At 38.0% G+C, this 24034-nt stretch overlaps 1 protein-coding gene across 2 annotated transcripts in view; it reads left to right on the top strand.

Moving 5' to 3' along the window:
* The window catches only part of PALMD (palmdelphin), a 47540-nt gene that overhangs the window by 18404 nt on the left and 5102 nt on the right, over positions 1–24034 (top strand). For both annotated transcript variants that reach the window (XM_066192383.1, XM_066192384.1), the window contains exons 2-8: positions 4044–4089; positions 9295–9375; positions 14938–15068; positions 20288–20402; positions 21299–21332; positions 21429–21539; positions 22239–23336. In XM_066192383.1, coding sequence (XP_066048480.1) covers positions 4044–4089; positions 9295–9375; positions 14938–15068; positions 20288–20402; positions 21299–21332; positions 21429–21539; positions 22239–23336 — 1616 coding nt within the window. The remainder of the gene's footprint in view (positions 1–4043; positions 4090–9294; positions 9376–14937; positions 15069–20287; positions 20403–21298; positions 21333–21428; positions 21540–22238; positions 23337–24034) is intronic.

The following is a 24034-nucleotide window of genomic DNA, read 5'->3' as shown; positions in this document are numbered from 1 at the left end:
AGCAGATGTACCATAAAATTTGACTTTAAAAATCAATGTGTTAAAAAAGAACCTGATGATAATGACAAATAATGGGTTTTTTAGTTTGAGTTTGAAGAATTAATATATTCATAGTTATGAATAGCAACAGGAAGGGAGTAGTACCTACTGAAATATAATAGTCCAAGGTTTTTCCTCCCAGAGATTTAGGGTGTGTATCTACTCAAACAAGTAAATGAAGTAGAATTTAACTTTATAAAATGGTATAAATCTGAGATATTTGGATATTGTTTGGCTTCAGTAAGAGGACACAAGAAATTCATTATGTTAAAAGACCTGCCTACTAGGGCATTACTTCTCCAAAATTTGTTTTCAAAGCAAAATTTAATCCCTCCCAAGAGCTGGCATATATTTTGTTATAAACTTCCTCTAAGATCCTAAAATGTATAGTTTTTTTATAATTTCAAATGCATACTTTGATGGAGGGACATGAGCCTTATTTAGATTTTCAAATTTCTATTTCTGGTTGGTTTATTTTCTGCCTGTAAAATGCAAAACCATGGTTCTAGCTGGAGAAGAGACTATCTCTCAATCAGTTGAGGCACCCCAGACAACAGACTTTTGGGCCAGCTGTCAGGATGGCTGCAGTAAACCTTTGTATTGAGACACCTTCAATGAAATTTATCTGCTCCCTATTCCTGCTGTCAGAGTCTACATGTAGACAAATGCATAAGGGCAGTACATTTGCTCACTGTAAGAATAGAGAATTCCTTTTTGTACTGAGTCCAAAACAGCCTTTTGTGTTTCAAACACATTTACCAAAGGCAGGTCATCACAAACCAAAATTATCAAACTAGTTAAGATGAACAAAATGTGAATTCATGAACTCAGTAACCACTCTTTCCAGAAAGTACAGGCTATGTTTTTAGCTGATAATAATCTAATCAACTCCATTCACTTCAAACTCACTTTTTGAAAAAGTGAAAGCTTCTTTCTCCTTACCTTTAATGTAATGTTTCTTCTCAGAGGCAATTGTTTGTTCTACAATAATTTATATCTCGCTGTACCGTTGGCTAATTATGTGCTTCAAAAGAAATCCCAGCAAGAGTATGAGCAAGAGTAGAACTGAGGCTGATATTATGTGTAGAGTATGGCCAGGGAAAGCCACCACAGTTCCGAAGACCATTCCAGGGCTCAGACATTGCTCCAGAGATGAACAACAGTACTTGCATTTTCAGCTGTGAAAGTGCTTCTATGGTCCTTCTAGATTTTTGTTCATGATATTGCATTCTTCTAAATTACCACCCCCTTTTCTGTAAGGCTTTGTAATGGAACTCTCTCTTAGCTTGTGCTGTAGATTTTCATTATTATTCCTAAATTAGGCACACAGTGCAAAAGGGAAACGTACAAAGAAATAAGTGAAGCCAAAAAATCCAACGTGAATGACTCATTATATGATACACAAACATTTTCTGCATCATTCAGAGAATCTATTCTACCAAAAGAAAAACAAACTTTTTATTAAAGCTGCAGAATAGGTAGATAGTTTCCTCTGGATGTGTTGCTGGCAGGCAGGTTCTGAGAAACTTTGTTCCAAGAATCCTGCAGACTGAAAACACAGCTGCTCAGATTCACTGCCCTAACCTTTACTCCATGGATACTCCTAATGGTAAGGCAGGCTTACCAGGCAGACAAAATGACAGCTGGTCCATTTCTTCTCTGGAACATAAATCCCATTTAGAATAGGATTAAGACAACTGGAAAACAACCTATTGACTGAACAACAAATCCTGCCTAGAAAGGGGGTATATTTGATTCAAACAATTTAAAATATTTGAAGTGGGTTGTAAATACTTTCTTAATTATTGTCACCTAAAAACAGAAGCAACATTTTAGAAACCTTCTTCAGATTACCTCAGCTTACTGGTTTAGATTGGGGAAAGACATGTTAAATACTTTTCCAGTCTGTAACTATATAACATCCACAACTAGGATTTTTAAAAACACTTTAATAATTTTCAAACATAAATTAAGGAGAATTTTTTAGATTATAAAAATTCTAAGCAATGCAAACCCATTGATTTTAATTTGATCTTGAAACAAAGATCTAATTCCCCGACCCATTGAGTGTAGATCCCATTTATTTCAGAGTACAGATTCCAACCCAAAACAGACATCCTCACTTCTGATCTAATCCCTTGCTGCTTTAAATATTTTTTTAAACATTCTGAAGTCCACATACACGCTTAAAATTTAAGATGAACTTCACAGAGGACAAGGGTAAAATAAGTTGGTTTCATTTTTTTTCAGTGTTTGGTAAGGCAGGCTATACCAACTTAAGAAAGCTTAAACACAAAGACTGTCTCTCTATTGGCTTCTGCAGCAACAATATATTTGATTTCACAGGGTGGTAGAATTTATTCTCTTATCCATAAACAAAACTTATTTAAACTCCCATGTAGTCTGTCTCCTGATACACCTCAATATACTTGTCTTTGAACTTCGCCTTTGCTTTAATATTGTAATTTTTAAAATTTCAGGTGCTGACCAAAAAAAGCACATATTAATATTTAAAAAATAGAAATCAACTCTTCACTGGAGAATAAAAAATTGGGTCTTTGCAAGTTTGAACAAAACCTCAGGGTGGATCAGAGTGCAAAGAAAACATTAATGAATCCTTAATCCCCAGTGCAGAGGACAAAAATCCGCTCATGTATACGGAGGAGCGATGACATACTATAAAGGAGGAAATTGAAATTAAATATTTGTTTCTATTGAATAATAAGGCTGTAATTTCACCATCAAGTGTTCAATTCTGTAGCATCTTAGAATTTGCTAATAATGAGCTTGATTTGCCACTAAGCTTCGTGTCACTGTACCAACATGTAAAACAAAACCAAATCCTGCTGAGTTGAGTCATGTCAGTGAATTAGCAGGAAAAACCCAAACATGCTGACACTTCTGCTGGTGTCCTTACAAAGACCTAAGTTACGTGATACTGAAGGTAACAAAGGAATTCCAGATTCCCATTACACCTTTATGCTGTTTGATTTGCTTACAATTTTTTCCACAACTGGATTTTACTAAGGCAGTTCCACTTGTTCTGCAGGTTTCCTAGATTGATTTTGGATGGGTGACTTTCACTCAGGTAAATGGAAAGGTCAAAATGTGCTCCATCCCTTAAGGCACAGAATGCTGTTTTCAGCAGAAGACTGCAGCAAGTCAGCTGAATAAAAATCCAGCCTGAGAGCCACCAGCATTTTAGATTCATCTCAGTAACAACTGCAATGATGATCCTGAAATCCTTACTTAGACAAAGCTTCCCCTGAGTCCCAGATAGCTGACCAGTAATTGCACAGATTAACACTTGTGTTTAATGAAAGACCTGGCTGCTTAAAGTTTATCTTACTTCAGGTTAGCAGTTCTAAAACTCTTCCAGATATGAATACAGCCTTTCTAAAAATTTCATCTACAAAACTAAATTGAAACAGCCATCTCAAAAAAACTCCATGCCATCTACAATGCTAACACTACAACAGGTTAAAACATACTGGTGAAATAAGATAAATAATCTAAATAATAAACTTTATCAGTTTAAATAGATTTAATAAGTTTTAAATATCTGTTTATCACCACAAACATAGAAAAAGAGAGGAAAAAGAAATAGGAACATAATAAAAGTTTAAATCAACCATGGTCCTGTAAGAGTCTGTTTTGGGCATTTAACAGTTAAAGAAGCAGTGGCATGCAAACCGAGCACATTAAAACAAAGAGTTGGCAGCTCCTGAAGGAAAAGAGCTTGTGCTCCACTGTTCCAACTTGTCAGTCAACTCATGCCAGCACTCTCCTTGTCTGCCTCTTCTCCACACCCTCATTACATGTGTCTGTCTGGACTGATCTGCTCATCTGTTCAGGGACTCTTCTGACAAGTCAAAAATTCTGCCTCTTTCTGCTCTGGAACTGGATCAAATCACCTCAGCTTTTTTTTGTCGCTCCACCAGGAGGTTTTTTTGCTTATGGTCTCATTCTGTTTGACTTCACTACTTGTCTGTTTTTGATTTTAGAATGGAGGAAGCCGAATTGCTGAAAGAAAGATTCCAGGCCATAACAGTAAGTGCTTATGCTTATAATTCACTATTAAGGAAGAAAAAAAAAAAAAAAAGGCTTAGAAGTAATATTATTAATGAGCTGCTGTGTGTTTGCTGAATAATGCTTTATCCCAGGAAAGAAAAAGAAAAGACTTCATGTCATGTCTGCTTGAAATTGTTACTTAATAATTCTAGTTTATAAGATATTGCTTTAAGACAGCTAAGTTGACTGTACTGGCTTTATTATGGGTTTTACTGGTTGTATTGCACTTTAAAATTAAATTCAAACAGTGAAAGTATGTGTGCAAAGCACTGCTGGACAGTCTAAAACACACATTACTGTCATCATACTGAATGTTTGCCTGAAGGTTAAAAGGCAGCTAGAGAATTCCAGAACAAATCAATTTTTACATTTCACAATGTGAGATTAGAGATTTTTCATTTGCACTGTGGAATTAAATGCAATTTCTGAATTATTAATGATCTGTCATAAGTATCTCTGTCTGAAAAGTAAAAAAGGACAAGCTTGGATTAAGCAAATTCTTACCTGCCAGCTTTCAGAGGAAGAATGCTGAAGACATTAGCAAACATTTTCAGTTTCTATTCTGAAAGGAAATCTGAGTGATTCTTTCTAGTGTATAAAAGGAGCAACTAAACTATTTTTAAAGTAATACAACCTGATGTTATAAAAATTGGCTGAAGCCAAATTCTCCTCTGATTTGATCTCCAATTGAACTTAGTTACAAAAGACTTAAACTGGAACAAAGTTTGGCCCTCTGAGATGAAAGAACATCTCTGGAAGAGTCACTCGCTCTCTTAGTTAAAAACCAGTAATGAAAACCAAGGTATTTGTCACAATCCTAACATGATAGACTAGTTGTGAAACACTGCTAGCAGAATAAATGGTGGGCAGAATTAAAAAATACCTTATTGGAATCAAAATAAATGTAAGAAGGCATAACTGGGAATCTACGGGAATCTAATAGGTTGTGTTTTAATTCAGTTGAGTTTCAATTATGGCATTTGATAAAAGCCAACAGGATCGTTTATCATATTTACTTGAGACCTGACGCAACCCCACAATAGGGTAATTTGAAATGTTTCAGAGGGTTTAGAGTACGTTTGTTTGTTTAACTGCAATGTTGCCTGAACCAGGGTCAGAACCTGGACTTTGCCTCTAGTGTATGGACTCAAAAGGGAACAGTGCTGCTTTGGCACTCTAGAGAAGTCCAGGCCTCACAATGTTTTATGTCCCTGGGATCCGGGAGCAGGAATGGGGCAGCGCCCTTGGCTGGCGAGGACTCCTATGAACATATGGAGGTTGGCATCCTCCAGCTGCAGCTTTGCTTCCACATGAATACTGGAGCAGTATTGTTTTAAGAAACTAGGGCAGCTTACAGTGCCTTGCACTAGAAGAAACAGAAAATCATACGTGGGGTCCGCCTATGGCTTCATTTATTACACTTGATGCGTAAAGGAGCTGTTTACTCTCTACTTCCATCAACCCAGAGAATTCAGTTGAAACATTTGGAATGTTCTGACTGCAGAAACAAAGTAAACTAAATAAGGTGAAGTTGTCAGCTTCAACAACCTGCAGCTGGAGTTATCCAGGGAAACAACACACTGCAGTTACAATAGCAAGCTCCTCCGCGGCTCTGGGGAGGTTTGGCTCAAGTAAAATACCTGGGAATTTCAAGTGCCACCTACCAGGTGTCTGCTGTAAAGGATCTCACAGGATAGCAAGGGGCGCTCAGAGCAGTCAACAACTGCACCTGCACTAAAACTTCCTGGTTTCTGTTGTCAAATTCCTGTCTCCTTGACAGCAACAGAACCAGTAGGAGTTTTCAAAGTACTCTAAATGTTTTCTCCATATAGCAAACAAAAAGGAAAACATGATTATTGTTTTTGTTCATGATGTTTTTGCTATTAAATATTTCGATGCTCCCACCGCTCTGAAAAGGAAACTTTTTCCTTTTTTTATGTAGCTACCACCTGCTGCTGGTGTGTCTAGAATCTAGAAGTAAAAAAACAAATGCATTCATTGGTTAGCAAAACTTTCATATCTTAAAATATGAAAGCTTTAATACTTTTGATGCCTAATGGGTTTTACTACCTGGAAAACTACATGAAAATAAAAATACATTAGCTAAAACATTAGCTGCTTCATGGAATTTGAAAGTATGTGGCATTTGCCAGGGGACCAAGACCACTGTCTTTGGCACCACTGTAGAACACTGACACAAACTAATGGACTTAGACAAGATAGCTCACAAGACACTGCTCTGTGGATGTGATTCCCTTTCTTTCAGAAAGATCCAGTTTAGAACACAATGCATTTCTGTGCACAAAAGTCAGGAAAGAGTCCCACATGTTTCAGTAGGAGTGAAAATTTACACCAAGTCTTACCTGGCATTGATGCACAACAAAAAGGAATGGCTGAAGATGCTCTGTCATAAAAAGCAAATCCTGCTCACATTAACAAGAGCACAGTAAGAGAGGATTCAAGGACTTCTTCCAGCGACATGATTATCTGCAGGAGCAGAGCACAAGGTTTAATAGAATCATGCCCCCTTAGCTATCCAGGAATAAACATTTATTCCATTAGATGTACAGTCAAAGCTTTGTAAAGCAAGACATGATGTGTCAGACAAAGTGTAGCAGAATGCTCTGTAGAAAAGGTTCTAACAGGTTTTTAAAGCTATTTTGGCACAGAAAGTTCAAAAAGATTCCTCATACCTCTTAGCTTCTGGAATTAGACTAAACTATATAGATATATGGACATATAGACTGGACATATAAAAGACAATCTATTTCAGCCAATTTAATCTAGATAAATGTATAATGGATATTTAATACCAACCATGAAATTTAAACATGCTAGAACAGCAAAGGATGCAAGAAGAAAACTTTCAGAAAAAAAAAACACTGGGCATAAAAGAAACATGGACCTCTGAAAAAAACAGGCAAAAGTTTCTTTACTGAATAGGTTCCTTATTATACATATAGTTTAAAATGCACTAATTTCTGCTTTTATACTCAGATTTCTTTCTGCACAATAGTTCATGTACAAGTACTCATTTCAGACTACCCAAACTCTTATTGCATTTCCACTGGTACAAAAAGAATATTCAAATAGACTTAGAATATTTTTTAATAGTACAAACCAAGTAAAAGTTTATTCTCTGGCTAAGAATCTTATCCAGAACTTTAGTAAAGACAAAAAGAGTTTTCCTTAAGAATTGTAATAATCTATAAACACAAGCTCTTGTCACACTACTCATCTAATGATGGCTTATTTAAAGGCCATTTATACCATGAGATCAGGAATATTTCCTAAGTAAGGAAAAGCGTGAAGATCAGAGACCGGATACTCTGTCTTCAAAATCAGGACTAGCTAAGAAAAATCCAGCATAGCAGCTTTTGGATGAAGTCTCTCATAAGGGTCATTGCAGAAAAATTACATATTGTAGTGATCCTAAATCAGTAATTCAATTAGTTGTATTAAGGAGCACGGGCAAAACACAATACGACTGCAGAGATAAAAATAGCATGTATTTTGAGGAAAGAGCTCCACCCGTTCTGTTTGGAATATTAAAAAGGCAGACTAACACCATCAAAGAAAAATTGTAAAGGGTTTATAAATAACTACTATACTTTACAGACTGTGAGAGATAGTGACACTGATGTTCACCTGCTAAATCCCAGCAGAGTATCCCTAGTGCCTGGCCAGCCTGTATCCTGCCCTCGGCCCCCATAAAGCTTGGTGGCTTCTTCTACTTCCTAGCCTACCCTTCAGAAAAGTGTCCTTAGAGTTGTGGCCAGTTGCTAACTTCTAATTTCCAGTAACAGTGAAGTGATTCAGCTAAGCACACCACGTCTTTTCCTGTTTCCAAATCCCAGATCCTAGGGAAATGGTGGAGAGCAACTCCCAACCTTCTGTCCAGCACTTCCTTACTGACTTTCTCCTGTCCTTACTAACAGCTGGTTCCTCAGGTGGGCTGAAAGGGCAAGGCTCTTCCTCTGTGTGTGAAGAAGTTAACTCCTTCCTAAACCATACTTGTCTGAAAACAGACTCTTTATATAAAAGCTAACACTTTTTTAAAAGAGCCAAGCTGTTCTAATTGAAAGGAAAGAAGGATTAGCCTCCAGTCAACAAATATTTCTGCACAGGACAACAGATTCCATTTACTTCCCTATAATGTATCGAGAAACAAGCACAAATATTTCTTGACCGGCACATGGCAAGGTGCCATGCCCAACAACAGAATTTTATTGCATTAAGGCTGACCAAGACAATAGCCTACTAAAACACCTTATTAAAATTGCTTTCCTTTGGCAGGATATCTTTCCCCCCGGCTGCTGAGGACACAAGGTACTAAATCAGTGTTTGGCCTCACACAGAGGAGCCACAAGGTTACTCCATGTGACACTGCTATCCAAAAACAGGAGAGGCTCCAATGTTGCCAGTGCTCAGACATTGTTCACTGTTCCTTTTTTCTCTAATCTGTAATAAAAAGGATTAAGGCAGCACTAGGATGGACCAGCACTACATGAGGTTTTTCCTTCTAAAGATCAGCAGCCATGAACATAGCCTGTGCACAAGAAAAAAAAAAAATTCAGTTAAGTGGTAGCAACAACATATACGAAGTATATTACATTTCTCTTTTCTCACCTTTACCATTATTTGACGAACAAAATAAATTTCTAAGTCTTTGTTTATTCCTGTTTATTTCAGCTGTTAGCCACAGGATTCATAAGCTCAGTGTTGGATTCACTGACAGCCCATTTCATTTCGTGATGTATCACAGCTGCTCACTGTAGACCATGCAGACTCTTGCCTCTCCTAAACGATGTGTGGGCTGCCTTAGGAATTTTGGTCAGGACTCAGTTTTAGTCTGACTCTGCATGTAGAATTCTGCCCAACTGTACTTTCTTCCTGGTTTTGCCCCCTACCCTTCCCAAGACTAAATAATTTTTATTTTGCATCATCCCTCCTTTGTGGTCATTAACAAAATCAAATGTACTGTGGAGAAAGAGCAGTGGAAATCATACCTGTGTAGGATAAAGTTATTGCTGCAAAGAATTATGCACTGCCTAAGCACCACATAAGCTTTAAAATAAAGTTTTATTTGCATGGATTGATTTCACCCTACTGAACAACACTTACATAATAATTTTATTAACAAGTAATTTCTCTAAACAAAGCCTTATTGTTCTTAATTTGTAGGACAAAAGAAAACTGCAAGAAGAAATTACACAGAAACGTTTAAAAGTAGAAGAGGAAAAAATGAAACATCAACATTTAAAAGTAAGTAAAGTGTTAGATTTATGTAACTAAAGATAGCCTCAAGTCACACAGCATGAATAAAGGTTGGGGATTTCAGAATGCAAATCTTCATCCATTTAAGTCGTGCTTTTACTGTCAAATTTTCACAGCTTTGTGGAGTCTTGCCAGGACTCCATTTGACTTTAATAAGCATCACTCTTTGAAAAAAATTACACTGGAGAGTTAATGTTACTTGATCACTTTCATGGCATAAAATGAGATCATAACCAGGAAAATCTCACTGATGAAAATTAAGCCTCACATTTCAGACTGGGTGTGTTCACTCCCTAATCCCACAACAGCAACCTCACTCGGTACAGGGTGCAGCACAATCATGAGGTCTAATTACATTTTTTCCTAGAAAAAACTCAGCCTATTTATTTGGCTGTAGACTTTTATCAGCTTGTTTAATTATTCTTTAGTAAAATAATGCTGTTCCTTTGTACATTAAAAAAAAAAAAAGTATAAATGTTACAAATATTGTTCTCAAATATGGCCTGGTAAACTCAGGATTACAAAGTCAAAGGTGTAAGAAACCTAAAGATCCACCTCTGCAGAGAACTGAAATTGCAGTGATTTCCACCCAACACCACTATTCTTAAAATATTTATAGCAGTTTGGCAGTACGTGTCATTTAGGGAAATGAGACAAGATCTATGCTTCTAGAAATATGCAAGATTTGGTATTTTACATACTCTTTTATGTGAGCTGATAAACAGTCTCAAGCAAGATATATTGAATTTAACACCAGGAGTGTGGTGTGTCTCCTCCAGCAAATGTGAGAGAGGCATATTTAAAACAGACTCCTCTTCAAAACAGACACCAGATCCTGAATTTCATCCACCCTTCTCTTTTGTGTCAAGCCAAGAAAATGAAAAGCCATGATAAACTAATTCACTGGGCCAGGCAAGCCAACACACAGCCATGCCCAGGTTTTATTGGCAGGTAGTTACTTCAAGGACAGGCTTGACCATTTGTGTAACATCTTGTCTGAAAGGGAGGAGAACATCTTCCAAGTCCTGTAACCTTTGAGTAGCAAACATGTGACTCCTCCATCACGGTATATGGCTACATTGAGTACTGAAAGTTGTATTTCAAGTTTCCATGTCTATAAATCCAAATGACTCTTCTGCCCTTCTTTGTAGAGGGATAAACTGATCTGTTGTAGAAAGCAGCTAATCCTCACTACTGCTGTGTGCAGACAGAGCCCTAGGGCAGTTTCCTTACTGACTTAGTACATGTTTGTAGCTAAAATTAATAGGTTCAGTGGAGTTTTAAAAGTTAAGAAAGCAAAAACCAACCTTGAACTTATTCTGAAGGAATTTAATGGAGTTTTTAGAGAGGCTAAAACACTCCTGGAAAAATACTCCCCAAATGGTTTTACATTGGAAGAGAACAGAGGTTGTGGTTTCTCTGCCTTTGTATGAGAAATCATACAGATATCACACAGAAAAGCTTTTAAATTCAATCAGTCCTATTGCATGTATACGAGGCAAAGCAAGGATCTGTTGAGGAAATTATTCACTTGGAAAAGAAGAATCAAGCACACATTTAAATATATACTTTAAATAAATACTTACATACACACGTATGCTGTATAAATACATACATATCATTAGTTATTTGGAGCATACAAAATGTAGACTACTTTTTCCAGCTCAGGAACAAGACAGGCACCAAATATCAAACACAACATTAGTACAGGAACATCTTTTGCTTCATGCCCCAAAAGCTTTGTCCCTTAATGAACATTCTTGCTTCGGACTAATTCAACTCTTTCAACAGAGTAAAAAACAAAAGGATCCAGTGCATAAATTGTTTTAAAACAGATTTAGCCTTCTAAAATATTTAAACACTGCAGTAAATTTCATTGAGGGATCATTTCCCTAGCAATTCAGGCTGATGCCGCTCATTTATACACATACCAATTGTGTGCATGGTGAAATCCAGAGCTCCATGATCTATCAACATAACTCACACCTGTCCCCTAGGAAACTATTGCAGGTTAGTAAATCTCACTGCCATAGAGATGTTTCTGTTAGATGGGTATCATTGTCCTGTTCCTCATTTTGTCTTTCCTATTTATAACCCTTAGCAACAGGTTTATTAAAAGGTTGTTGGGTTGGTTTGTGGTGGGTTTTTTTGGTGTTTTTTTGTTGTTGTTGTTTTTTGATTGGAGCTTTTCTTTGGGGTTTTTTTGGGGTTTTTTTTTGTTTGTTTGTTTTTGTTGTTGTTGTTGTACAAAAAAGGTAGTTCTAACTTCCTTTTTGCAAATAGGAATCCCTGCTCTGGCTTCCCAATGACTTTGTTTGCTGTCCCCAAGCAAACTTCTTACTAGAAAGACACAGATGAGGCATTGTGACAGATCTTAGTTATCTGGTGGAAGTGGAGAAGGAACATTTATTCCCTGCATGAGAACTTCTCTCAGGTGAAGTGGAGAGCGTGCCAGCAAATACACCAGTGTGGACAGAGTTTCACAGAACTGCAAGGGGTATTGGGGGCTGCTAGTGTGAGTACAGGGGAAATTTTATCCAGTATTTCTTGATGCACCAGCAACTAATCCTTCCTTCTACCCGGCATCCTTCTCACTGAAGCAACAAGGGAAAGGACCAGACAATTGTTTGAAAAGTGCAGTCAGCATTGATTTGCATGTACTTTCTCAGAGCTTGTACAGTTTTTTTTACAATTTTCAGGCTTCTGACATGCCTGAACTCCATTAGTGCCACCTTGTAGGTGCTCATCATACACCTCCTCCTTCCAACAGTTAAGTGTTGGACCCCATTTTTTTTGGTGAAAAGATGTGAAAATTATTTATGCCTTCCCCAAAATGTTCTAAGGTTAACTGCCACAGCCCTGGGAGAGCAAGACACACAACCTCCAAACACCTTTGCCTTTCCAGTGAAGGATGAATCTTTCAGTGTTAGACCAGCCTTGTTAAGGATGGTAGTGGAGTTATAACTGAAGTATACACTGAAAATCTTTCACAGAATCTGCAAGATATTGTCATTGTACTTTTGATGTGACCACAAACCACAAAACAAAGTGATTACTCTCCAGCACTCTGGCCCTTCCCAGGGTTTTATCACATCACAGTGTACAAGTATCCCTTTCCCTTAACAAAATGAAAGTGCTTTCATGTCAGGGCTATAACACATGCACAACCTGGTTCTGAGCTAAAGACACTTTGTCGTGGAAGGAAAGTTTAGATAGCAGAAAAAAACCTGCCAGGGCCAAAGCAGCTTCTCCTGCATTGGCTTGTGTTGTTGCCTGGATGGAACAGACCTGAAACCATCTTTTATTCAAAGGTTGTTTCCAAACTACACAATGTGTCATTCTTTCAAAAATGGCTAATTAAATGAAAAAGATTACATGGCATTTAGTTGGGAGTAGCAGCAAACTGTTCTAGAAACATGCAAAAATAACACTATTGTGTTATGCTGGTATTTAGGGAGTTTGTTTTCTTGGGCCTAACCCCATGCATACAGAAGCTTTTGTTGATTTCAATAGATGATATTGGTTTCTGAGGTCTACAGTGCCAGTGCCAATCCCACTCTAAATCTCACAAGGAATTATATATTTATTTTTGGGGCCATAAGTTCTAGACTAACACTGTTCCAGCCAAGATGAAAACCTCACTTTTCTAGAAGCCCTACTTATCATTAAAATCTAAGCAGCTTGATAGAAAGGGAATTTATAACTACGTGCCCTCCAGCTTGAGAACACAGTATTTTCTGCTCAATAAGAGTTGTGCCAGCACCAGGCTACCTGCATCTACCACATCCTGTAAAAATATCCTCTTAAAATCTGCATTTATTTCATTAGAGCCTAAAACAGAACGACCAGAAAGTGATGCCAAGTGTTTCTACAGACAGAGTCAAGGCTCAGGACATCAGATTTGAGCAACCTGTGTTTGCCAAGACTTCCTAGGATCCAGTGTAGGGAGAGACAGAATTCTGTCCTGCAGGCTAAGGCAACTGTAAACATTGCTCTGACATCCCACAAGAAAAAAAATTTAAAAGCACCGTGGAGTGCACAGACTTCTCAGCAAGCCTGTTTTAGACACACTTTTTGAGACATTGTGTGTCAAGTGGAAAATTGCTTTTAACTGCAATAAAGTCCTACATATGTATTCCTCTGCCAGTTGGGCCTCAGTAATAACCTCATGGAAAGTCCACAATAAATAGAAAAGTGTAGGAAGAAACAGCTTAAGTGACTCAACACAGGATGCAGGCAGGGATTCCAACAGCCCCTGCAAGCAACACTGAGGTTAGTGCAGCCTTCTCACCAGTGCTGGGCACACTCTGCCTCAAGCAGCAGTAGTCAAAATTCAATGTAATCTACATCCACATCCTGCAATTAACAAAACTGTATAGGGGGAAAAAAACCAAAAACTTAACATGGAAATTAGACAGCTCAAGGAACATAAATTATAACTGGGACATTCATAGTTAATTAAAGACTTGATATGTGTGTTCCTTTCTTGCCTGTCGAAAGAGTATTTCTAAACTCCCAACTCTTTCCCCAAGGCAGCTACTACATTTATACCCCTGAGTTAGACTGAAAGGAGTAAAAAGAGGCAATAAAGTTGGCATGATTTATAGGTTTTAGCCCGCAAATGGGAACTTATCTCCAAGAATATTTTTTAATACCAGGAGTGGTTTTGAGAGCTCTAATGACTTTTAGGTACCACCCTTCCCAGTGTAAAGAGGCTGTAGGAAGCAATCCATGCATACAACTGTATTTTTCAAAATTTGAAAACACAGCTGAGAGAGATACACTTACCTGTGCACATGCAATACACACATTTGTAAGCCACCACTGCACAGAAAGAGCTCCACAGGCACTAACCAGGTCAGGACATAAATACCTAAGCTCTGGATTGTCCCTACAACAGCAGCTCTATATACACAGCAGGTCTGCTGAAACACTAACCAGGCACCAGCTGCCCTTGCTCCACCTTTCCACTGCCCCTCTTACCCCACTCATCTTCACCAGCTGAAATGTGAGTTCACTGTCATAAGTACACAAGATCATTTTAAGTTTCAGGGTTAAGCATTGCATCACTAACTCCCTAGAGATCTCTTACTCCTGTAAGAAACTTTATACCTTCTTCCAGAAACTATGCAATTCCAGGACCCCAGAAATTAGGGCTATTGAAATAAAACTGTTGTGCTTCTGACTGGAGTCTTTCCCATGAGTCTGTTACATGTATGGCTGTACAACTGGTTTGCTTCATTGAAGACACAGACACCACTAGATCCACTTACCAATATTAATCTGTTATGGATAGCAGCTGACATACTCTACATTTTTGCTGGATGAACAAATAAAATGGGACATTGACTTAAAAGCAAAATCTTAACAATCTCAAAACACAGAAGCTGTTTAGTATTTCTCTTCCAGTGGCACTCACTGCAGTCATGTTGCCTTATGCTGGATAGATCACAGTGCTGTGGATCACATCCGTAGCTGCAAGACAAATACAGGAATGGCTAAATACCCTAATGTTTAGCATTCACTTACTTGTCTATTTTTCCCCGTCAGAAAAAGGCCTTGAGAGAAAAATGGCTCTTGGATGGCTTTAGTTCTATGACTCCAAAAGAAGAAGAAGAAATGCAAAAGCAGAATCAGGAGGACCAACAACGGACTCATGAGCTGGAACAAGACATTTTCAGGTAGGGAAGTATCCCTGTGTTTGTGTCTGGGTTAAAAGGGTCCCATCTTTAAAGTCCTACTTTATTTTGTGAAAGATGAAAATGTCAACAAGTGCTAAACACATGCAGAGTAAAGCAATTCTTCTCATGTTTTCGAGTCAGTCAGAATTAAAGAATACAGAATGCAATTTTCCATAGTGTAAATTGTAAGAAGTTGCACAATAACTATATTGCAGAGTATTAGTTTCTCCAATTCCAGATATCCTTTCCATGCTGTATTCAGTAGGTGTAAGCCACAACATATGGGGCTTGCTCTGAGATAGCAACTGTTGAATCAGAACTTCAAAATAGCAAAAAATTTTGAAATTTCTTCAGTTTCATTGGGTCCTGGCACAGCCTTTAACACCTGACTTTCACTATAACAGCACAGGCTCCCTAGCCCCATTAGTAACACTTACCTTTAGTTTTCTATGTGTTTTGTATCCAATTTAGTCCCAGAAACCTGCTCTAGCAAAGGTCTTTTTTAACCTTTCATTAGAGAAGTTTCTACAAATCTCATTGCCTAGTGCTTCCCTATCACACAGGACTGACGTTTAACTGCAGAGACAGTCACACGAAAGACTTTTATTTACCATGGACATGGTTCCAGGTGCTTATTAGCTCCAGTTAGCCCTTCTCAAACACCACAGAGCTGTGCACACAGTTAGCTCCTTCCCTGGGTCCAGGCATACTGACTGGTACTACCCCTTAGCACTCACAGAAAAGATGAAATAGTTCTGTTCCTTTAGATTCTGGAAAAGTTTCATCACCCTTTTTCAAGGCTTCTTCCTCTATTCCAATTCAATAGCATTTCCCTCTCTACTTTTCTTCCACTGTCCTCCTACACACACTCTTTTGGCAGAGCTGTCACCAAGACTACCTTCTCTGGTGATCTCCCATCCTCTTCCCTCCTTCCTCCATCTCTGACACAGATAATAATTCTCCTGGCTGACAGGTAGCAGTCTAGTGCTAGTTCGTCCTATAATTATGCTGACTTCAGTAGCACTTTCTCTACAGAACATCTTTTTACAGACCTCTGTAGGATTCATTGTTGCAGAGGTAGGAGGTAGACAGCATACCCTGAAAACATCCTAGGAGACTGTCATTTTGAAGGCATACAATAGGGGTCCATGTGACAGTGTGAGTGCCAGAAAAGAACAGCAACCAGAGCTAGAATGGGCTGAGGAGCGACAAGGAAATGGTGCTGAGCAAGCATCTCCCCAACAGACCCAACAGAAGTTCAGCCCTTCTCTAAGAGTGTGAGGAAAGATTAGACTCAAAGTCCTGTTGAGCATGAGCAAAGCCTGAGCTAAGAATTTAGGCAGATTTATTCACGTCTTTTGCTATAAATTAATTTTCCTACCACTCCCAAATAGCTGTTTAGCAAGAGCATCTAGAAAAACATCCACATTGCCTTCCAAACAGCATTACATCTTGTTTATGCACACCCAGGCCAGTTTCAAACCAGCCAGCTGTGATACAGAAACCTAGGAATAAAGTCCACTAATAAATATAAAATATGCATCATACATTTCTTGCAGAGTGCTTTTACTATGCCACAGATATCACCAAAGCTCAGCCTGACCTCTGACCTGCCCTGTAAAGCAAACATTGCTAAACTGATCATGAAGACACGCCATACATAACAAACTGAGAGGCTCCATAGAATTCTTTCTTCGTAGCATCTGACTATTAAAACTCACTTGATTCAGAGATACTCAGTTGACTCTGTTAATCATTCTGTGTGTTTTATTGTCAGTTAAAAAAATTATGAATCACTTTAAAGACTTTTTTGATAACCTTTAGACAAGTTTTTTTTTTTGTTTCTGCTGAGAGGACAATTGCAATTCTTGGCAGATTATTTACAATAGTGGGCCTTGCTATCACCTTCCTAAATGGGACCTCTGTTTTGAAATATTGTTAACTTGGGTGTCAAATTGAGCTGGTGTATGTCTGCTAATAAGTTCAGATTTGAGCATTTTTTTATAAAAGGGAGAAGTTCCATTCTTTGTATCAATGACAAAACAGTGAAGAGCAGCAGCCTGAGCCACCTTGCAGACAAATGGCTGAATGCTTTGGTTACAGACAAAAAAATTGCATTTACATTATCTGTCTTTTTTACGCTCTTTACACGTTAGAAGCCTGAGTGAACAAAGTGAGCACATCCTTAGTCAGGGTACAAGCTGAATGAAGAATTAAGAGTCTTGTTTTCACACTTAATCTTCAGCTAATAACACTCATTGTTGATGGAATCAGTTGCTAAACAACATATTTAAAAATGCAAAACAAGTAAGGTCTATTCCATTGCACTGTGATGTAATGAAATCATGATGTGTATGTAATGAATATGTAATGTGATGCATGAAAGCAGACTCAGGCTATACTACCGAGCTGCTAAAGCATTTGACCCACCCCAAAACGTGTGAGGACTTGCCAAACCGCCTTTTCCCCTCAGTCTGGAATTCCTCAGGGTGGTATCTTCCTATCTGCTTTTCATTCTCAAGCCTTTTTTTTTTTTTTTTTTTTCCCTGGGGTGGCAGTGATGCCAACTCCAGTAGATCAGCTGGTGGCCAGCAGCATCCCGGCAATCTCCATAGATTTTCTTAATGCAGTTGCTACTTTAGCAGACCAACTTTTCATTTAGTGTCTTGACTTCTAAGGTTTCTTCTCTCATCCACACCTCTATGCTACTTATTTTCCCCTCCCAAATAACCAGTGCTACTTGAAAAAAGGACAAATATTCACAGGATTGATTTAATGCAGTAGCTGTCATATTTCCATTTCTCTCAAAAAAAATGCAGTGCTGTACAAAAGGTCATAAAATTGCTAGAACAGTGCTAGACCCTTTCAAGAAACTGTGATATAACTTCATTAAAATGTCATTGACTTAGAAGTTTCTAAACATTTAAACACACCAGAAAGATCCTGGCCTAACTTTTCAACCACATAGTGTTATAAGGGCTTCAATTTCTTTGAACTATACAAATTGCATCTCTCAGAAGTTTTCTTTCCACAAGTTCCAGTATGCACACTCACAATATGCTCTGAAATCAGACCATAAAATCTGTTTTGGCAAGTATAAATGCAAAAGAGATACTTAAGAGTCTAGATGCAATTCCCATTACATAGGTATGAGTATTTCTCTCTAAACCCACTGAGCATTGAAAATTAGATCTCTTAATTACCATATAAAGTGGGTGTTGGTATGGCTGTAAGAACATATATAAACTGTGATTTGTTTCTTGATCACTCAGGTAAATAAATGTTGTTTATAATCTTAAATTATTTGGGGGTTTGTTTTCTCTTTTTTCCCCCACCTCTGTTTTTTCAAGTATCTCCATAATTTTTCCTTCTCTTCTTACATCTGTGTGTCTAGGAGTGTTTAGAGCCAAGACTGAAATAAATCTACAGCATAAGTTAATGATTTTTCATCTCATTATGCTTCTGTGAGTGTTTAATGATTTTCAAATTATGATAGAATTGCAATCAAGTCTCATCTAAAAATAAAACATCTCCATATATTAAACAAAGACTGTTCCATAAGAAGTGCAAAAATATGGCACATGGTCAATACTTTCTTTGATAGCTCCAAAAACATTCATCTCCCTTGTAGAAGTTTTCAAATTTTAGCATTCTAATCAGTACCTTTGATCAGGGTTCCAGGGCCATCTTGCAGAGGTCAGCACCAAAGTATGAGCAGCTTTTAAATTTGTTTTTTTTTTTTTAGCTTTAACTTTGGGGTTTTTCCACATATCCATTCTGAGGTCTGTGATACCTTTGTATGTCAGAAAAGAGGATGTTGTCACCAACAGATAAAAGTCCACATAGCAACCTGTTAGTGTAGCTCTACATATCTGAGTTTAACTAGGGCAAGAGCCATAACGGTAATTCAGATTCCTCAGCCACACAGAAGTAAATCAATAATACTTACCTCTCGACTTGCATTCAGCTTTTCAAGTCTGATTACTTTAAAAGGATGGCAGACTTTAATCATTCACGGTGACTTTGCATACTATTGTGAATCATAGCACACAGTAAAGAAGTCAAAATACAAAAATAAAACACTTCTTTCCATCATGGTTATAGGCCAACACTTCTATAACCCTATCTGTAACTTTGTCTCAGATCACCTAGTTGTAACTATTCGGACTGCTCTCAGCAAAACATGGTATCAGTTGCAGCTTTTTAGGTCTACAGTCATTGATTTCCAGCATGGATTAAAAAAAAATAGAAGGCATATCTCACTCAAATATGTAAGCTTTTGAGATTTCATCTTTTTTTCTTAAAGTTAAAAGAAGTTCTTTTAAAAAGAACCAGGAGACTAAAGTTATACAGCTCTAATCTACAGAATAAGACATTCAGTTCAAGTACTACTTCAGAGTTAAACCTGGAGTTGGATTCTAGATCTTCACGGAAAATTGACTTCCCAACTACTCAGCTAATAAGGCAAATTCCATCTAAAACCCAACAATTATGCACTTATGCAGAAAAGAGTAGTCTTGACTAGAAAGAATAAAGAATAGGAAAGAGGACACCTGCTTAAGTCACTGCCTTTTTCAGCTGAGAAAAATTTGACCAACATACTTTACTTCAGCAGTGTGCTTTATACCCATACAATCAGGAATATAGATTTCTCCCTCTCTGACACAGAGATTCAATTCTTTTTCTTGGACCTTTCTGTCTAGAAGGGTTTGTCATGCACTAAGAAAATAAAACCTCTGATCAGGAAAAAAGATACCCTAATCATTTTCCTCAGCCTTAACATGAAAGAAACCATACAACATAGACTTAACACATAAGAAGGGCAGGGGAGGGAGCTGTAACATACAAACCTACAGCAGGTGTCAATAGCCCAAAAGAAATTTTGACCCTGAACCTCAATATTCCTTTCACATAACAACAAAGGTTTGTAAAAGAAAATAGTTAAACCATCAGCCAAGTCAAAACCCAACAGCAAAACAGTTCACGTTTATATGTGGAATGCTTTGTTTGTTGTTGGGTTTGAGGTTTTTTCTTTTTAAATGAAAATTTTGGTTCACACATATTTCTCTGTGTGTGTGAAATAATCACCTGATCTCAAATAAGAGCAAAGTTTGTCAAGGTAAGTAGAACCAGCCCTACTAATGTCCATATTCCCAATGCATCAACTCTACAATGTTGTTCTCTGCCTGGTATTAAATCAAATGCAACTCTGATTGCAGACTGGAGAAGGAAATTGAGGCTCTGGAAAGACAAGAAATGGAAGTCTCAGCTAAGGAAGAAGCAATTTTAAAGAAACTGAAGTCAGTTGAGAAAACAACAGAAGACATAATAAAGGTTAGTGCTATATCATTCCAGAAACAGAATTTATTACTCAGTCATCATCATATCCAAGGAAAGGGGAAGTAGCTGGATCCCATGAGTGGTCATGAGCTTTTGTTGGAAGCAACAGCAAATCAAACAGGAGAGGAGTCAAGATGTTACATTGTTTAAGTGCCCATATGCCTCCATTTGCTTATTTATGGGGGTGGGAGAGCAATTCCTATCTTAACTCATCAACAGCACATCTCTAAAAACAGCACTGCCACTGACACCCAGAGAGTTTGCATCACAGCCAGAGACAGACACACCAGGTACAGAGCAGGTTCAGAGGGTGGTCTATTCATACTCCTTCAGGTGATGGCCCAGCTAAACTGCATCATGCTCTCCACTAAGTCCCTGACAGAGATTATGATGCATCTCAATGTTATCAGCTGTTAGTCTCCGTCAAAAGGTAATTTTAATGTTTTTAAATCATCTTAAACAGTCCCAAAAAGTACAGTGATGAAACTAAACTTCAGTTCTCCAGCTGTTCTTACATTAACACACACATTCTCTGAAGATACACAGGGAGATAAATAAAACTGGAAAGCCAAAGTAGGACCTTTAAAAAAACCTTTGATGCTAACCACATTGGGCCACAGTGGGAGGCTAGGTCACTGTTTTAACACTTCATTATATTTTTGTCCTTCGCTGTGTGACTTGGAATCACATTGGCAAAAGACCACAGAAATGTCACTTTCTCACTCGCCATGCTCCAACTGAGCACATTTCACTCTGAGTCCCTTCTCTGTATGAAGCTGTGCACACAAAAGCTAAAAACTATCAGAGAAACCAAAGCACTGTCTAGTTAACAATCTGTTACTTAAAAGTAACTATCACATTTATTGTTAATGGTTCTCTTTCCCACCTAGTCTGTGAAGACTGAAAAAGCTGGATTTGAAAAAGGTACGTTTAGTCAAAAGAATATTTTTTAAAAGATTCTTGCAGAAGTAAGTTAAAACATACTAATGCTTTGTGGATCTGCGGATCTTCTTTACTCAGAGGCAGCAGACTACATATATGCCAGCATCCCTGACCTTCCCAAGTATTTCAGACCTTCTGCACTGAGAAGTACAGCACATGCTGACATGGATGATGAAGAAAAGAGAAAAGGTACTGCTTATTAGTAACTCCAGAAGATGTCAATACATACAAAAGCTCCCTCTATATTGAATCTAATACACTTTAAGCAAAGAATAGACATTACAGCTATGAGACATTTGTTCTCATTTAAGCTGTGTTACCAGTTCGGTCATCAAAACTGAGAGGTGAGACAGTGGTGTGAGGTATGTGCCACTGAGAGTAACTCCTTTCACCACTGACACTTCTTTCCAGCACTTCATTCCTCTTCCTGTCATAAATTAATACAGACTCCCTTCATATCATTCATTTCACATTTTCTATCTGCACTTACAGCTGTTGGGCAGCCAGCAGTATTCTAGTTATTTCCCAACTACTACAAAGCCTCCTAACCCTTCAGAGGGCCCAAGACTCTCTGGCATCACAGTACATTGAGCTCTTCAGCTGCTATTGCCCAGCATAGTGCCTGAGGCCAAGGCTAAATCTGGATTTCTCAGTCTATCCTGTAATGAAAACTGTCTCCTCCACAGCTGATTTTTCCTCAGAGAATGAAAATAAATTTTTCCACAGGATACTAGGGGACACTCAAAATGAGAATCTAATACATTGGTTGCGTATGTGATAATTTCACAAATTTAATAATTCATTCTGACAGTTGTTCTCTATCACTGTCAGAACTGCATTTCTTGCAGCTACTGCATCACCCGTTTAAGCACTTGTTTCTTTCAACAGCATTGTTTGCCATGGAAATCAAGGTTGAAAAAGACATGAAGACAGGTGAAAACACTGTGTTATCAACAATACCTCTTCCCTCAAAGGAGTTTAAAGAGACAGGAATTAAAGTCTATGATGATGGCAGAAAATCAGTCTATGCAGTGTCCTCAAATGGGAGCACAACACAAAACGGGATGGATGAACTTGCTCCTGTTGAAGTGGAAGACCTGCTACGGCAGGCAACTGAAAAAAATTCTCAGTCTCCCACAGAGTACCACGAACCTGTCTTTGCAAACAAATTCTGCAGGCCAGTTACTCCTCAGAAAGACAAACTAGCCCCTGGACCAAATCTGGAAGGCACTGAAAAAAGAGAGATGAATGGATTTAGCAATCATCAGTCAGAGTTCTCCTCCAAAACAGAGCCCTTTATACAGCAAAATAAAGAGAATGGCCTTGATCTTCCAAAGGTAATACAACCAAAGTCTCCCTCTCCAGTAATTTCCCATACAGAGAAGAAAGAGCACACTAATCCTGAGAACAGGATGATTCATAATGAAGAAAGAAATTCTGCACATGAGGAATTAAAACCTTACCAGAATACAAGGGAAAGACATAGTGAGACAAGGTTTTTAAATCCCTGTCACCCTAATGAAGCATCCCCTGCACCTCAAGACGAGGAAGATGTTCGATACAACATTGTCCAGGCTGTCCCTTGTTACGTGGATGAATCTGAACCTGTAACAATGGTTTTCATGGGTTATCAGCGCGTGGATGACGACGATGCAGAAGCAAACCAGGAGTTGTCCCGATATGATGGGGTTATCCGTGCAGAATTAGTTATCATTGACGATGATGATGAAGATGACAGCAAATCTGAGAAGCCAGCATATCATCCCATAGGCCATTACAGTCAAGTTTATCAGCCACCAAACAGGAAAACCACAGAAGCCCAACAGACAAACCCTGCGAGCAGTCTGGGTGCAAGGCTGAACAAGGTACCCCACAAAAATTCCATCTCCCTGCAAGAACAAGAGGAATGCTTAAGCTCACCAACACACCATACTCATCTTCACAGCCAGATGTCTGGAGATGGCACAGAAGATCCCTCGCTAACAGGTAACAGAAAAGGAAAATCATGTCACTGCTGTTCGCTCATGTAGCAAATTGATATTGCTCTTATCTGCTGGCAACTGTGTCACTTCTTATATTGTTTGGATTGTTTCCGACTAATATGCTATTAATGATAATTTCTTTGCTCTTGTTTATTAACAAATACTAATCTACATTTTGGATCTGTTGAATTATTTTGTCTTTGGCAATGCACTAGTTACCATATCAAAATTTGGAAAATAAACTAATCGCAGAAATTCCATTCCTGTATACTTCAAAGATTAAAAGTGGTTCTCTTTCAAGTTCCATTAATACTACAAAAATTAGCAGAATTAGTTCTCATTTCTTGCAGGTAACTAACAGCATTGCTACTTAACAACTCCTTCTCCCTCACTGGCATGTTTTTCTGCCTGTCTGCATTCCATCTACTTCCAAGATCATCCAAGTTACCCCTTAAATAAGAAAGACCGCTTAATAACCAGCTTTACTTTATATTTGTAAGGAATCAACATTGCCAATGTTGTCTTGATAGTCTGTATGCAAGTTTTAACATGTTTTCATTAACCCAAGTTAGATATTTTAATAACTTCTGGAAATAATGAAGCAGTTTTCATCACTGAACATGCTTAGTCCAATAGTCCACAGAGTTATTTTTGAATACTTTTTATATTCTGTTAACACATACAGTATCTATTTCTTACTAT

This window comes from Chamaea fasciata, unplaced genomic scaffold, assembly GCF_029207755.1.
Source record: "Chamaea fasciata isolate MVZ Bird 193981 ecotype frontalis unplaced genomic scaffold, bChaFas1.0.hap1 SCAF_10, whole genome shotgun sequence".
In the NCBI taxonomy this organism is placed as follows: domain Eukaryota; kingdom Metazoa; phylum Chordata; class Aves; order Passeriformes; family Sylviidae; genus Chamaea; species Chamaea fasciata.
Note: the sequence above shows the minus strand (reverse complement) of the source record. Positions and strands in the feature narration are given on the sequence as shown.